Genomic DNA, 18,003 nt, shown 5'->3' with positions numbered 1-18,003 from the left:
TTTGCTTATCTCAACCCATGAACCTTTTCTTGGTCCGTCAAGTTGGGGAGAGGAGTGGTAGAGTGGCTTTGGTGGTATCTGGCCTCCAGTCAGGGTCAACATACCACACTTGGTTTTGCTCAAACTCTATGACTGTATTAATTGCTGTAGCATAGCACTGATTTCTCCCTTTTACTCAATGAATTATTTTCACTAAGCAGAGTGTCTCCAGCATCCCAGACACCAAGAAAGCGGAGCAGAGAAGAAGCTTGAATTCAAAGTCTCCAGTCTTGGCTAAGGGTGGTGTTTATTTTTACTATTTCCTTAATTTCTCTGTATAAAAGTGTACAGAGCAACAGTCTTTCACCTTGTGTAGCCAAACCTGACCTTTCTGTAAAAACTGATAAACACATCCTTGCGATAGGACTCGATTTTAGCCAATAATAATTTTAGAGTGAAAGGTACTTCCAGTCAGAAACTTCCTACAGAACTACTGGAATAATATTTATATAAATTATATAAATTATATTTCATGTTATCTTCCTTACAGTTGTCTATTGAGAAGAACAGTTGCTAAACAAAAATTGCTGCTAAATTTTGTAAATAGGTGTTTAAACTCAAGATAACAGTATTTCTGTTTCTGAAATATGAAAAAAAGTATTAAATTCTTTTGTGTAAATTAACAGTAACTTAAAAAAAGAGAAATAAATACCTGTACAACTTTCTGAGACTGTACATCAACAATGAGAACTCTGTCAAGTGTGGGCTGAGTCACGTATATGAACTTGTCCTTTACATTAACAGCAGTTGCCCAAACACAACGCTGAACAGGTTCACTATCTGCTTTGGGACAAACTTCATCCTATAATTCAATAGAAACAGGAAAAGTGTAAGAATCAAAACAGTCAAGAACATAATAGAAAGATATATTATACCCATTTTCTTATTTTTTAACTGTAAAATAAAACCTCAGAAAATGTAGGGAAGGAAAAAGGACAGTTGACATTAGGACATAAAATCATATTAGCCGAACTGCATCTGTAAGCACCACAACTTAAAATAATTCATTCACGAAATTCTGGGGTGTTTTCTAGAAATTCAAGAAGTATTGTTGACCCAAGAAAGAAATTAATTTGAAAAAACCATACATGTAGAAATAAAGTGAGCAAGGGGCAAAAGACCTTAAAATCAGAGAACCAAACCAGACACACGGTGCCTTGTTACTGCAGGAGCTGGCAGCTCCCACCTGAGCAGCATCCCAGCGCCCTGCAAAGGGAGGCAGTGCAGGCGTGGCTTACCCTGCAGCTGAGGGCACAGCAGTAAGCCAGGCAGGTATGTAACTGGGGAGATGATAAAGCACACATGAAGAGAAAGGGGAGGTGGTGTGGTGCAAATTGTCACATGGCATAGGGGCAAAGCAGCAGTCAGAGAGATCAGCCGTTTTAAAGGTTGCTTTAAAGATCAAGAAGTTTGGCAATCTCTGCCAATGAGACATTTTCATGGTCTATCTTACTAGTGTTTAGCCCAATAAATACCAAATGTCTTCTCCCTACCATTCCTTCCCTCTCTGCCCTTCCACTCCTGCAAAAGGATGAATTTGAAAAAAGTAAAAATCCATTGACTTTAGTGAACTGACATTTCATAATACATATAACTCTACACTCTCAGTCAAAATAGCCACTGTACTTTACATGCTCACTATTTCTAATTTGTAGAAAGATAAGGCAAATCATCATGTATTTAACTACCTATTTGTGAATACTTTCTCCCAGAAAAAGCTTGGTTTTATCAAAATTAAAGGTTACTTGGTCAAATATATTACTCTATGTAAAATTCCATTTATGAAATAGCATGATTTCTTTCCTATAATGGATATTGTAATTATTGAAAAATATGGACCTGAAAAACACTCAATTTAGAAAAGTACAGGATGTGTCAAGTGTTTTTGTTTTCTTGACCTTTTACTCTTTTGTCTCTTATTTTAAATTCTTTGCATCACAAGGGACAATTTTACCAAATCATAAGTATTTCTTTTTGCCACTTATCTGCTGCTTATTCCTAATTTAGACTGCTCTGCCTGATACATCATAACTGGCCGCTTTGAAAATAATTATGATATGTCAGCAGATAATGACTCAATGTAGAATGAGCAGCAAGATATGATGAGCTCTTAAACAAGAATTCTGTTTCTAAGCATCAAATGCCTTTTGAAAGGCACAGGAAACATTATGTGGCAGAAGACCATCTCTGGCACCAAGCAATACTCTTCAAGAGGATGATGCATTTCAACACTTCCTTTTCTGTATCATCAACATTCTTTGCCTGCTGTGCCTCTACATTTTCAAAAATACACTCAATCTTTATATGTCAAAAGAAGAAATAAATCAATTTCCAGCTTTAAAAAAGAGAGTTTCTTTGCAGAAGATTGAAAGCCACTGCTTGCTTTTACATGGCTCTTAAACCTCAACAAAGGGAAGGTCTTTCAGGAATTATATGATAAGGAAAGGTTACTAAACTCAGGTGCTGTGTGATAGCACATCATCAGTAACTTCAGGAGAACTTAGAAATAAGTAAGAAGTAAGATTTAGTTTGTGCTGATAAAAAGCCATGAAGATCAAAGGGAGAAATTAAAAATCTGTTTTTTTAAGGAATGACAGGCATGGGAGAAATAGGACTTTCATTCTTAAAAGTAGCTAAATGCTTTTCATTGTTGCATAAAGTCAACATATGCAACTATGTCTCTAATATGATGTGCAAGCATCACATCAGTGATCTATTGTCATTTGCCTTTTGGGTAATTGTTACTTCAAGTGGAAGATTGTTTCACTGATCTCATTATTTTTTATATTTATTCTAAATATACCTTGTCTTAGTTCCATGTTTTATCTAAACAGATAAATACATCTAGATTGTTCTGTATCATCCTCTTTATTCCTCAGAGTGAGCACCTTCAAATAATGAATCCCCAAATGCTTGTAAAAAATCTACAGAGACATTATTTTCATTAGTCTCTCAGGGACTCACAGTAATTTACATGAGTTTCTGGGACTGAATTCTACAAGGACATATTCAATATATTATTCAAAAATAATCCTGACTTCTGCTGAAGGAATCTCTGTTTCTTTCACATTGCATCATATAGATTAGTGTAAATGATTTCTCAGATACCACCTCCCCTTGTGGGATGTATAACACAATAGCAAAATTCTCTAAATTAAGCATTTACAGGTGTATCCAGAGATGAGCTACTGCCATATACATTTTCCTGAATCTGAGTCTAAAATACTCAGAAGTGTATTTTTAAAGATTTTTTCAGTATAAGATCAGAACAAATATAGTCTTTTATATATATATATATATACATACACATATATACAACCACACATATATCTACATATGAAAATGTACTTTAAATATCTTAAAATATTTTCCAAGTTGTCATAAATGTCTATAATCCAATTCCAGTTCTTACTTGCCTGAAAAGACTGGGTTTTTTAAAATGTAACAGTGAAAATTATGCACTAAACTTCTCATATCCAAACCAGAGTGTTTTTTCCAGTATAAACTGGTTTATGTGGTTGTTTCTCTAGTTATTCAAATCTAAATTCATTTGAAACTACTTCAAAAGAACTGAAATATTGCTTTTGAAAATATAACATTTATCTCATTAGACAGTGTGGACTTCTTTGACAGGCAGTTATTCTGAGGCTCCATATTAATTTCCCCAGTGGTTGGGTATTGGTTAAAATTATTTCTCCTTAAAATGTAAGCATAAACCCACCATTTTCTTCTTCTAATTAAAATGTGAGCAATTTACTTTTTCCTAATTTATTCTCTCTGTAAAAAAAGAAAAAGTTAATATCTGATAAAACATTAATTTACTTCATTGTTGTATTCCTCCCAGACTTTTTAATCAAAAAGTGACTTATTCTGTAACAAGTCAGCAGATGGAGGAAAATAAATCCTTAGAGGAAGTATTTCAAGATAGTCTGGGGCAAGAAAATCTCAAGAGGAAATATGTACTTGCAGATTTATATGTGCAAATTCTGTGTTTATTAGCTTACACTTACTGCAAGGATCCTCAGTGTTTTAACAGGATGTGAGTCAAACTCTTTAGGCACTGTAATGAAATGTTCAGCTATGTTATGGCTGCCTAAGAGTAAGATGATACCAATAGGTTGCAACAGTGCATGTCTTAAGACATGCATTTTTGTATTACCTCTTCTACATTAAATCATGGTTTTCTTGACATTCTTTACTAAAAATCAGACTGGATTTTTCTTAAAAACTTTTTTTTACAAAGGTTAGCATTCACTACACTTTCTGTGCTGTAAGAGTATATACCAAGGCAGTTTCTGTGGACTACAAAGTATGCTTCAATCTAATTTCCTGTGGAAATTTTGGCCTGCTATGTAGTCACATTAATTATTTTGAAATGAAATATTTTGCTCTGACCTCCAGCATATACCCAAATGTAAGATGGCATATTTCACTGAAATTTGGCCATTATGTGCTACTTGTAATAAACAGAAAATCAGTTTTATGTTAAAGCCAAAAGGATTTTTTTCATTAGTCTCCAAAAGGCATCTGTTTCAATTGCTTTTTTCCCAGTCTCTGGAAATAATTATTCTAATTGGGATTCATTGTGAAAGGAAAATAAAAACACTTTTGCATAAGAATTAGAATTTTAGTATTTGGCTAATATTAATTTGCAGAGGATAAACAGAGGTTGAATATTAGTGAGAAAAACGTCCCAAGCACTTCACAATGATGAGGTGTTTAAAGAGGTGAAAGACTCTACTCGAACTATGGTTAATAATCTATTTGACAACAGATTAAACCAACAGCTGTCAAAGCTGGTCTAACTAAGCAACAACCTATATCAGAAAATAGAAATCAGTTTATTTCTGTCTCTATGCATCTAGAATTTTCACTATCAGACTAATAAATTTCTACTTGCACTTGACATTAAGGAGATTCAAGTAAATTAGGATATTCTGGGAAGGAGAGGAAGGAGGTGTTAACAATTTCTGTGACCTATGATGATCCAGTAACACACTAAATCTTTTGCTTCACTCTAAACACAGTAAGTCTAATTGATTCCCATGCTAGATATACACCAAAGTGTTTTGCTGTATTGACACTCAGTTGCACAAGAGGTAATTAAATATTTAGATAAGGGTTCTCAAGTATATAGCAAATGAGAAAATATATTTACCTTTAGCAAAATTAGCATACCTAAATATGTATATGTATAAGTACTGCAGTGTTGTTCACAATACAGTGCAATGTTTTGTAGAAACACCTGAGCTCATTCTCTTACAGCAGCTCAGTTCAAGTTTGTTGACAGACAAACAGGAAACCTGTGGAGGAACACTGGAGTGTCATGTGTAATATCCAGATGTTTTATAAACTGGATTTTCTATCCAGTTATTAGCTAAACTGCACTGCTGAATTTAGAAATGTTCCTATGTGTTAGCAACTGTTTGGCAATAAACAACTCTCCTGGTATTTTCCTTATCACTTGAATAGCTAATGCAGAGAAGTGTAAAGAAATGAGAAATGGGAGAGGTCTAAGCAAGCACATGTTTCCTTTATTAATTCATATGTTAATAGTTGAGTCATGGATGTGCCCTGATGCGAAATGCCATGTAAAGCTACACCAAAACATGCTTGGTATACTTACCAACAGCTCTGATTCATGAAAGTATATGACAGAGCCAAAGATAATTACTAACCAGCAATTTATGACATGAGCTGTTACCACTAAGAAATCACATGGTGAACTTGATAAGAATCTGATCCTGGGACAGAACTGGGTTATTTTATTATTATTTTTCAGAGGAAACAGACTTTCCAAAGAGGCTTGAGAAACATATGATATTCTTCAAAGGAGAAGAATAATATTTTTTGAAAAAAGTTTCTTAGAACAACTTTAGAGTTAAAGTTACCAAGTAGCCTATTTTCCTGGGCTTTTCTTTTTTTCCCTTTTATTTCCTCCTCCTCCACTCCAGGTTTGAAAGGTTCCAAAAGGAAACAAAGTTTACCTATTCATCCTGATTATTGACACATTTCAATAAAAATAGTCTTAAAATCTAGGCTGCACTTTAGATCAACACAATTTCAACAGACTTTTTAAATAATTAGCTTTTCAATTAAACAGCCATAAAAAAAGCTTTCTGGCTTATTTTTGACTGTGTCAACCTAATTTCACTTAAGCAGCACAAATCAAGGTATGATTAGCTGTTCAAAGCATAATTATTCACACTAAAATAGATCTTGTTGCTGAGTACAGCAGCCTTTGACATCGATAATGATAACAGAAGAGGCAAACTCCATTGAGACAGCTCTAGCTCTGTCATTGAGTCATTAGAGAAAAAAAAAAACTGTACAGCTCAATGCTTAGCATGTATTTCAAGGTCACTCATTCAAATCCAAATGAGAAAAAGTTACTATTTTTGAGAGCTGATGTATCATATAGAGTAAGTCTTAATGTAGTGACTAGTACCAAGTGTTCCTGTGGGAACATGCATCATGTCAGCTAGAAATTTGATTAGCAGTAAAGGAAAAACATCACAAGAATAAATGGAAGTGGAGAATACACTAGTGTTTTAATACATCCTACTCAGGGAAAATACATCATAAATTCTAAGAATTTGGGAAAAAAGTCAGCTACAGATATTGTTAAAAGTTATTGAAACTACTTATATGAATTTTAAGTTGGAACCAAAGCATCAATCATCTCTACTAACTTCAGTGGAAGCTGTGAGAGCGTTTACCAGGACAGGGATTTGCCTCATGAGTTGAATATAGACAAACATCCAGTGGAGAAAAAGAAACCATCAACACTTCCCTGCTACCCAAAAGATCCTATATTTAATATAGAGAGAACCAATCCCTGAGTCATTAAGATGAACTTAAAACTGGTGGGTTGGAGGTGGGAAGCTGGTGGGGACCAAAAAAATCCAACAACAAATCCAGAAATAGAGAGTTGTTAAAGAACTGGGAAAGGAGAAAGATAGCCAAAGAAAAGGCTTGCAAAATTATTCAGGGAATATTCAACAGAAAAGAGGGACTGAAAGCTTGAATTTAATAGAGGAAAATACAAGAAATTTTGAGATCACCATTATAAGCTATTTATTAATTCAAAAGACATGGCTGAATTTATCAAGCAGAAAACACAGAACTAGTAATAATAAATTCTTATGTAAAGAAAATTATAATTGAGAAAACACTACAAATAGATTTTTAAAAACAACTTGCCTGAAAACCGAGGAGTTTTTCACTAGGCTTAATATGCCTCTGAAATTCACATTCCACTGGTTGTATTACTTTGATGCCATCTTCATAAAAAACATAAAACATGTTCCCAATTCCTAGACCTTAGGGACAAAAACACATTGAAATGTATAAAATTAAATAATGACAAAAAAGAAAATCCTTGTCTTGAACTAAAAACCTAATCACAGTTCGGTATGAGATCAGTTTGTTAACATGTATAATGGTAATACGGCTAAACCTATGGGATCTTTTGTTGTAAAACTGAAATAAAACTCTTACATTATTAACAATTTTACATAGTTGCTTTTTTTTTTTTTCCATTGGCAAGTCAGTGTGTTTATGAATACAGATCTAGAAATACACAGTTTGACAGCTGCGGCAAATAAAAGTGATCTTGTGAAACCATCTGCACTGAAGTCAAATTAATATAAATTCTCTATGTATGCTTTTTTTTATTTTTGCTTAGGGATGGAGGACTTAATATTATTTCTTAACATTAAAGAGAAGACTTGAGTCTTTGTTATAAACTTGATACTTCTGTCAGAAAAGGAAATATTCTCTACTTTATTTTATTAAAAAGACAGAGTTGGGAAGATATTGATTCCAATGTTGAAGGGCCACAGGTGTTTACAGACTATTCAATCCTTCTTCCTCAGTGTTGCTGAAATACATGATGTTAAGTTTTGTGGAAAAGGTGGGGACTAGATCTGTAGCATGAAGTCTCACAATATCTCTGATCATTGTCATGACCACAGAAAAGGACAACTAAGTCAACAGTGGTTCATTTGCTATGGGGATGCCATAATGGATGACCAGCTCATATTCATAAAATTCTTTGAAGAAAATCATAGTACTTATAAAATCATAACTATAACCATTCTGACAACTAAACTGTTGGCTACAATGGTAAAATTGTGCATCCATCCTGGGCACAGGACCTAAGCTTTCACTTGACATAACAATATTTGGTATAGGAACACAGAGGAGTCAAACCCATGAAAAAGAAATTTGAAGTAAAATTCTGCTTATGCTAAATTCTGAGGGAAAATCAATGTTAATAGAGAGAGAACAGGTCTCAATACAAAATAAAGTAATGAGAAAATCAAGTGGTGGCAGGAGGAATGAATGTTTGTGTGTGTATATATATATGTATTTTCGTACACACGTACATAAAAGTTTCCAGTCCCTGTTAGGAATCATATAGCTAACACAGTTCTTTAAAGGCTGTCTTACATAGAAGGTTTTCAGGCTATGCCCAGAACAAACACATTAAATTATCTTTGAGAAATCTTGAGGAATCATTTCCCATTTCTGGCCAAATTTTCCCAGAAAGAGAGGCAGTCTCCAAGCAGGCTTTTCCTCACTTTATATTGAATCTATCTATTAATAGGCTAGCAAAAAGTGTGAGAGAAACTTGTCTATGCTGCATTAGGTGCAACACAGAAGCAGGCTTAGGTTCATGGAAAACTCTTCTGTCATGCCTATTCAGAGCACAGGATGTACTCAGGGCAATATGCCCACTCTGGCCAGTGGGCACTTTTGTATGCCTTGTATGCAGATAAACCACACAATCTATATAAGACAGCATGTTCAGGTCTCTCTTTAGAGAATGTCTGACATTGTATCATGTAAGAACAGCTGAAATTTGCAGATAAGCCTGACTGATGTTAGGCTGCCTGCACCAGTGAACACAGTGGAAAGATCTATAGCTGTGCAACTGGTATATTGTGCCTTGGGGACGAATATGTGAACACGGCTGGGGACAAAACAGGGTTTCCCCTTCTCCATCCTATCATTTGCTGTACTATAGTTATTAGCAGGATAAGCAATATCGGAATGTGAAGAAATAGCTCAGATGATAGCCCCAGGTGACCCAGGCATTTGATAATCAGCCTCCGAAAAACTCCACCTCAGGTGCCAATACTCCAAAGTAAGATTTCCAATGTACAGATATTATTTATGACTAATAAACAGCCCAAAGTTTTAAGGCTTTATTTCAAAAGTATGGATAATAATGTTCACCAAACTGTTCTACAAAAACAGTGAAGGGCATACAGTAAGAAACGTCCTTCTTCGATTTCAATACCAAGTTAAGAAAGTCAGTTCATATAACAAACTATACCTCTGAATCCAATTAGTTAATTCCCTGTTCCAAGTTATTATAACCCAAAACTCTTCATTTGAATGAATGACTACAGATACCTGTACAAGTATCTAATCTGCATAAATATCTAATCACCTTGGCAAGCCACTTTTTCAGAACTACAGGAGCTATTCCTTTGAAGTCTTAATTTTGCAACCCTCCTCCCACTAAATACAATCCTGCACATTTTTAAAGCAGTGCCAAAAGCAATATATAAATAGATTTGCTTCATTTAGACTAAATTGATACTTAAAACTAGCTAACACCAATTTTATTTAATGGTGGTGGTTGGGGTTCTTTTGCATACATATGAACAGATATATATTTATTTATATATTACATTATTACTGTAATACACATGTACCTTCAAAACCCTTTCAGATTTTCTGATGCAAGTGATTGTGATAAAGATTTGTGAACATGATACAGAAATACCTCTAAGCATGGAGGCCTATGTATGATTTCACAATCTTGATTGTCCTACTGATCATCCATCCTTCCCTTCCTATATGTTAATACTTTCATAACAGAAAATAGCAGAGTATGGATGGTCCAGAGAATTTGGTGGTGATGCTTATTGGCATCTTTAGGGTATTGCTCTCTTGGTAACTATTTCCAGCATTGTCATTAGTAACAGTATTTATTGGAAACACAACGATTGGCCTGCATTTCTATGCAGAGAGATTGAGAATATCTGCTCTTGGAGACACAAAATCTGCTACTATACATTGCTTTTTTGTTTAGTTTCATATTAGTCACAGAGAAATTTGAATGTCTTTACCATAAGCACTCTGGTAAGCTATTATTTTTAATTGGTATTTTTTGTCACAAAAGTAAAATTCTCCTAGGTGTATTCTAATGACTGAAAGCAACAAATTGACTTGAAAAGACAATAAACTAAAAAATCAATGGGATTCTAATAATGTTTTCAGTTTTGAGATAAACCATACTCAATACTTTCCCAACAAGAGATGAGAACATTATACTTTTAAGAATTTGGTACAAACTTGTTGCTCATTAGTTTAATCATTAACAGTGTAATTGTATGAAACTCTAAACACATCATTTGTACTCTGCAAGGCCAATAGAGCAGGAGTATCACAGCTGAGCTCGACTACAGTCACAGAAATGATTGTTTGTACCAGCTGAACAACTGACTAAACAGGAATAAAAAAATAAAATTAGTTCATAATTATAAATACACTGGGAATGCCAAAGGTTACATACATACAGGCAAATGAAATGTCAGATTTTTAAATCTTTAAATTAATTAAAAACAATTTTTTTTTAAGTCTACAGAAATACTATTTCTAGCAGGAATTCACAACAAAGTCTGATTTGTTATCTTGTATTATCAATCTTGCAATGGAAATAATTTAAATAATTTCTTACTACTGAAATATTTTAATTCCTAAATTACAACTTTAGATGAAGAACAGGCTACTTAGAGCAACATAATGGGGACTCATGACAGCTCTTAGATTATGGCATTTTCTGCAATATGAGGATAATTTTTGAGATCAGGTTATATATATGAAAATTAATACCTATCTTTTGCTTGTAAAAAATATCTCCATGATTTTTATGTTAGTAACACCTGATTGTGTCTTTATTTATGCTTATCCTTCAGTTTATCACAAACATCCATTCCCTGCCCCAACATTTATTTACAAACCTTTCCTGAGCATAAGAATACAATGCTTAATTTAATTAAGCAACAACCGGTATATCAATCTTAAACTGATTAAGGTTATAATTTTGTCAAATAAGAGAGAGTCATACAAGAAAATCAATCTCAACAGTATATAGGCTGACTGGTTAGACGTTTTACTATGACAACAATCAAAAGTTAAAGGCCTACATTTTAAATCTGAGCTTCTTGTGTATCTTTAAACAACTGTCTGAAAGTCATGAACAGCTTATTTCCTTCTCTCTCCTAAAAAGGAAAAGCAGCTTACAAAAGTAGAAGCATTTATAGGATTAATTTCCACTTTAATTTTTTTAAAGTCAAATTCCTCTGTGTTACAAGGGGGTAGGTAGTTACTGTAACTGTAGAGTACAAAAGAAAATTTTGTACAAAAATACACACACACACACGCACACAAAAGAAGCAACAGATAAACAGTTCATCAAAACACAGAAAATGTGAACAAGAGTAATCTCCATTAGTACCTTGCTCTCGCCACAATATATTTGCAACTGCAGCATGTAAGAGAAAGAAAGAACAGAAAATACAGATGAACAAGGGAAAACAAGAAATTATACATCAAATCTGAAATAATTATAATGCTTTAACCTCTGATTCACTAAAATACTCCTACAGGTAAACCACTGGAAACAGTAAATTAAAAATAGTTCTCTGTGACATGTGACCAAATTGCGATTAGCTATAGTAGTTATTTGGAACAGGGTAAACCCCAACACTCCCACTAAACCCCTCCAAGCTAACTCCAGTAGCCATTACCAACAGTGTGCTTTATAATCCATTACAAAAAGCATGTGCAGTTTTCATGCACATAAATTATACATATTAATAACAGGTGATGCAAATTATTTCCTTTAAACTCCAGACTTTGAAGAAACTGATTTCAGAACATAGGTATGAGCGAGATATGCAAAATTAAAATATCCACAAGATATTTTTTCTGTCTAGCTGTAACTCAACCATGCTACCAAAATTCTCATGCTGTATAATGTTCACCATTCTCTTTGGAAGACTGAGAATGACAGTATAAGATGGCATGGCAACAAACTAAATTTTTACATTGATTTTTTTTCTCTGAAAACATAAATTTTATTTGGCCATCTTGTTTACAATTGGATTTTAGACCTTTGAGACCAATGAAATTATATTATCCTAATATTGCTCTTTCTATCTGTGGAGGGGGAAAAAAAATAAAGCAAATGTAGTCTCACAAATTTAAAGTAGTTAGAACTTGGCATGCAACAGAATAAAATTTTTTAAACACCATCACTGAAAACAAACACATATAGCAAAGTAATGAACTTAAGAAATTTAAGAAATCCCAAAGGAAAGGAATACAACACAGAAAACACATCTGTCACACACACACATATAATGAAATTAGGAGATTCATTGAAACACAGTGCTAGAAAAACTAAAAACATTAGTGTGCTTAAAAAAAAGTTCAGAAAAAGTAATGAAAGACATGTTAAAAATTATGCTTGCATACAGAAGTTCCTCATCTGCTGAGAGCTGAAGCTTGAGAGTCAAAATAGGAACTATCACTTCAGAAAAGGTCTGGATACTAAGATTTTCCCACATGATTTGTACTTCAACAGAGAGGAGAGGGAAAAAACAACCCTGGAATATGATGCAGGCCTTTGGATCTGGTAATGCAGCCAGTTTTGGATTCACACTCCTGTTGGTGCATCTAGCCTGAACTTCATGGTTTTGTCTTTGAGAATGTCCAAAAGATTTCTAAGGACTTGCTAAACATCCCCTACATCCACCCTGCCAGTCACCTCACTGCAGAAGGCCATCAGGCTGACCAGGATTTTTTTAATCTGTAACTCCATGATGACTTCTCCTAAACACCTTCTAGTTCTGGGAATGGTTTCCAGGGTGAAATGCTCAATTTCTTTTCCAGAAATCAACGTGAGGCTGATGCACCTATCGTCTCTTGGATTCTCCCTCTTGCCCTTGAAAAGCGGCACTGGATTTCTTACAGTCTGCAGGAACCTCCCTGGTCACCACAATCCTTCAGAGATTGCCAAGAGTCACCTCACAATGCCATGGGCCAGTTTTCCCAGGGCTTATGGGTATATCCTATCCGGGCCCTTTCCGCTGTGAAAGGGGGAAAAAGAAACCTTCCCTTCCAGAGGATGACTTCCGTCCCAAACTTTCCCACTGATGTCACGTTCCTAGGAACAGTTTTGCCAGGAAAGACAGATGTGAAGAAACCTTCAGCACAACTTGTCCCCTTCCATATGCTTTACCACCAGGTCCCTATCCCCCTCAGCAGGCCCACATTCACCTATAACTTTCTTTTTCATGCTGATGTCTCTGTAGAAGACCGTCTTTTGTTCTTTATGTCATCCACCAGACTCAGCTACAAATGGGTTCTGGAATTTTAAAATTTATTCCTACATACCTAGACAGTGGCTCCAGTTGCAGATCACATTTCTGTATTTGCTTGTGTTATCTTACATAGTCTTTCTTATTAAATAAAGCAAATTAATTTCCCCAGGGCAATCTGGAGGATTTCCTTTAAAATTACTTTTCACATTGTGAGGAACTAACCATGTAATACATGACACTTGAGGTCCCATAAATTCAGCCATAATGTTCTACAGTTTATCAGTGTTTTTCTAGGGGTGACACAGGAAAGAAAATAAAAAGTAATTACAATTACACAAGTGTACGGAGCTGTACAGGATCAAACAAAATGATTTAAAATGCTAAGTACAGAACATCTTAATTTATGTTAATGCAAAATGATATGTATGATTCTGAGCTTTGCTCAAGAAAAACGGCAGGATAATAAAAGTGCTTTAAAAGCCTCACACATTAATTTTAAAATTAGCAAATCAGCTAGAAGAAAATTGAGATATAATTTAAGAATGCAATATAATATCATAAAAAACAGCCACAATCTCACCTAATGGATCAAGAAACCTCACCTATTTTTTTTAATCAGACCTATAATTTCTGTCCAGGAAAGATGTCAAGTCTTGAGATAGAGTTAAATGCTGGAACAAATACAGCATGTATGGATATAAAGTATGCTAAGGAACATATTGTTTGCCTTCCTTTTTGGTTAAGCAAAAAGTAACATTTTTCAGCCACACTTTATACTAAATTCTCAAACATTTGTAAACTTCACAATGTAAGCATAGAGAATTATTAATAGATCTCAGCAAAATGCTCTGGTTTCAAGACAGAGTACCATCTTCTCTTTTGCCATAATTCAACAGAGTTATTAAATAGTATTAGGAGAGGTCCTGAGAGCCTTGCAGAAGACATTTTGTATTGCAAAAGTTTGTGACCTTGAGCAGGCTATGTCTGCTACACAGGGCCTTGTCACAGGGAAGCCTGCATGTCCCACGGGTACCTGCTGCAAGGGTAGGTGCTGGGATGCTCATAAAAACCTGTGCTGCATACTCATGGGCCTTATGACAAATTGCAACCTGCCAGATGATATATGGCTTTGTTTGTTACACCAAATAAAACCACCACAGCATGGGAGGGAGCAGGAACCTCTCAATGGAGAGCATCTGTGCAGCTTGATGAGGGAAAATCCACCCACACTTATTCCATTGCTGCATAAATAAATCTGTGATGCCCAGCACGTGAAGGGTTGCAAGATTTACTCACTACTCACTGTATTCCTCTTTTTATTGTATCTTATTAAAGCAGCTATTTTATTACATAATTTGTTTCTGGGCCTTTTAGATTGTCATCAAAAAGAAGTCTGCATTGTTCCTCCTTCTCCCTTGTCCCCCAGCAGTGCAAAACACAGTAGAATCCAATTGAAAGAGGTTTTCATTCTTTTTCTTTCCTTTTTTTTTTTTTTTTTTTTAAGCACACTTACAGCTCCATAAAAATCACTCTTCATGGTCCTTCCACAGCTATTCTATGGTTTTCTGTACAGCCAAAGCCTTTGATTAGGAACAGCTAACATAACATCTGAATGCTTGTTCTTCATCATTGTTATACATTGTGTTGGTTGAATGGTAATAGGATGCACATATTTCACTAAACTCTGTCCTTAATAATTCCTGAAATTCTGCAGCAGACTAATAGCAGTGTAAATTTTTGTTTGGATGGAAACAATTGCAAAAATCCACAGTATTTCTAGTACTAAATGAATGACGGTACTACAAATGAATTCTGTATCCTTCTCTTTCTTGTTGCATTGTAATAAATTTCATTACATTTATTTTTTTGTCTCAATAGACAATTTCAAAGATTTCAACTATTAACTGTGTTATCCCTCCCTACTTTTCTTGAAACATTCAATGCATTTTGGAAATAAAGTGTGTGTGTGTAGGCAAAATTGACATTGAGTGAGTTTGAAGACTAAATGTAACTCTTCTACTTCCTTTTGGCATTATTAGCTGTTCAAATTTTCAATAATAAGCATGCAGTACTATATATTCAGAAATACTCAAACAAAATGGATATCAATTAAAAGATAAGAAGCCACTGTCCCTTTCAGTGCTATCAATTCCATTTTGGCAAGAGGTCACAAGTAGGTGTAGTAGAGAATAGGACAATGAGAAAAATGCAATAAAGTCATATTAAAAAAATGTGTAATTCAACATAATTTTTCAGAATTGTGCTATCATAATCTGCTGTACTTTCAATTACATTAAAAGAGTAATTTCAAGATGTTTAAAGGGATGTTGTCTCCTTACTTCATTCATAGCCACCACCACTGTCAACTGTTTTGATTAATCCTAAACACAGGATAAAGACAGTGTATATGTTACTTACTCTGTGTTCTCACATCTCTAATGTATAAACGCCTGCCCTTATGTTACAAGGTAAATCTAAAACTTAATTACTACCTTTTTGCTGAACCACATAAGTTTAAGTTTTTAAATATTATTTGTATATTATAAATAATTGCATTAAAAGTGAAGATGAGGTTGACATGAATTATACTTTTATGGAGATTCCACATTCACGTACCTACATTTTGTATCATTCTTTTTCTATAAGAAATTCAGATTTGTTTTGTTTATATACAAATGCAAATATATAAAACCTAATTTATTTGTGAAGCCAACACTTTTTAAAAAGTTATCTATTGCTTGCTTTAAGTATTTTAAAAATAATTGTCATTACAAATTCCATCCAATTTCCAATCTGTTCTTATGTGATATGTACTTCAATTTCATTTTTGGTTAATACAATAACCGAAGATCTGGTTTCTATATATTAGACTATTATTTATTAGTTAAAAGTCAACAGCTGACACTTTAATTTTGCTCAAATATGAACATTACCTTATTTTTCTACGTTTTGTATAACTCTTCATAATGAATCATGCATAAGTCCTTTTCCATAGCACATTAACTCAATCCAGTGTACACTAGCAGGAAGATAAAATGGTTTATGAGCTGAATTACTTGGAAGTTTGAAATAAAGTCTTTGCCCACAATGCTGTCAACAAGTATAAACTTGTTTAGCTCTGCCATAAAATAAAATGCCAGCATAAATTATCTCTCAGAAAATTAGGTAAATAGGTACCATTCAGTATTAGATGTGACAGGAAGATTCTATTAAAATTGCATAAAGCCTTTCAGAGAGAATCTAGGCCATAAATCACAGTCAAAAGGCTTTTAGTCTTATTCCCAGTTCTAGACAGTGGAGATGCCTTGTTGCTCATGATGGCCATAAACCTGTCAACTCAGTAGCATTCAGATCACATAATCTTTTGAGGTGATAAGACTAGGACATTACCTAAAAAAGGCACAGTTAGAAACAGAGCTATTTAATGGCATGGAACAGTTTGAGGGTTTTTGGGGGTTTTTTTGGGGGGTTTTTTTGGGGGTTTTTTGGGTGGTTTTTTTGGGTTTTTTTGGGGTTTTTTTTTGGTTTTGTTTTGTTTTTTGTTTTTTTGTTTTAATTTAATTCTAAAATACAGTGCACAAGTTAGAGAACTTTTGTTCAGCTTTTTGTGACTAAGTGAAAGAAACCATAGTACAAATTACTTTGCCACATATGATGATGTCACAGTGGGTGAATTGAGTAACACAAGAGCCTGTGGTTGATAACTAAAATAAAAACTACCAAATATTAGAAGTCCATCAAGTACTTTCAAATTGGTCTTGGAAATGTCCTAATAGTTTTACTTGAAAACTCTCTATCATGACAGCTGTCTCCCCAAGGTGTGTAGATATATCTCAAAAAAAATTAGAGAAAACACATAAGAAGTCATATTAATCATTCACAGACTGAACTGCACTTTGTACATAATTTTTTAGAAATAGTTAGGAAAAGTTAAAATATTAAAAAAAAAAGAAAAAAAACAAACCCACAAAACTATTTCACTTCAAAGGGAACAGCATGAGTTTTTATGATCTATGGCTCCAGTATAGTAGAATTATTCTAAATTGAAACAGAAAAAAATAAAGTACATCCAAAGTACCTGTCAAAATTATCAAGAAATGAACCAAAAAAAAAAAAAAAAAAGTTACTTTACTTCAAAATATTTTACTGGTAGCTAAGAAAAAAAATTAAGTACTTGAAAATTACCCCTGAAAATATTCACTTGTCTTTGGTGATGACTATTTCTTATTTTCCTGTTTTCTACACTACCAGATTTTTGTCTTTAGGAAAAAAAACCTATATTCAGTGTAATCTGAAATTCCATATGTGTATCAAATTACACTGATATATTCTACTCTATTATTTATATTAAATATTCCATTATTAGTTTAAGTCTTCCTAGATATCTTTTTTTCTAAGGTAACAAAATGGTTTATTTGGTATATTTATCTATGTATTATATGCTATAGTCTGTTAATGTTACTTTGATTAAAAATTAAAATTTGGACCAATTCCATTGGTCTTACTACTACTTCAATGGAATCTCACTAAATAAATAAATTTCATGGATGGAAGTAAT

The 18,003-nt window shown here is 33.9% G+C and overlaps 1 protein-coding gene across 5 annotated transcripts in view; it reads right to left on the bottom strand.

The window, feature by feature from the left end:
* The window catches only part of FSTL5 (follistatin like 5), a 375,292-nt gene that overhangs the window by 33,781 nt on the left and 323,508 nt on the right, over nt 1–18,003 (bottom strand). For 4 of the 5 annotated variants that reach the window (XM_085578843.1, XM_085578845.1, XM_077782912.2 and 1 more), the window contains 3 exons: nt 11,576–11,602; nt 7,243–7,361; nt 692–841 (listed from right to left, as the gene is read on the bottom strand). In XM_085578843.1, coding sequence (XP_085434969.1) covers nt 692–841; nt 7,243–7,361; nt 11,576–11,602 — 296 coding nt within the window. The remainder of the gene's footprint in view (nt 1–691; nt 842–7,242; nt 7,362–11,575; nt 11,603–18,003) is intronic. The other variant, XM_021536556.4, reaches the window with a different exon arrangement.

The sequence above is a fragment of the Lonchura striata genome, chromosome 4, assembly GCF_050655825.1.
Source record: "Lonchura striata isolate lonStrDom1 chromosome 4, ASM5065582v1, whole genome shotgun sequence".
Taxonomy (NCBI): domain Eukaryota; kingdom Metazoa; phylum Chordata; class Aves; order Passeriformes; family Estrildidae; genus Lonchura; species Lonchura striata.
This window is presented reverse-complemented; position numbering and strand designations above follow the sequence as displayed.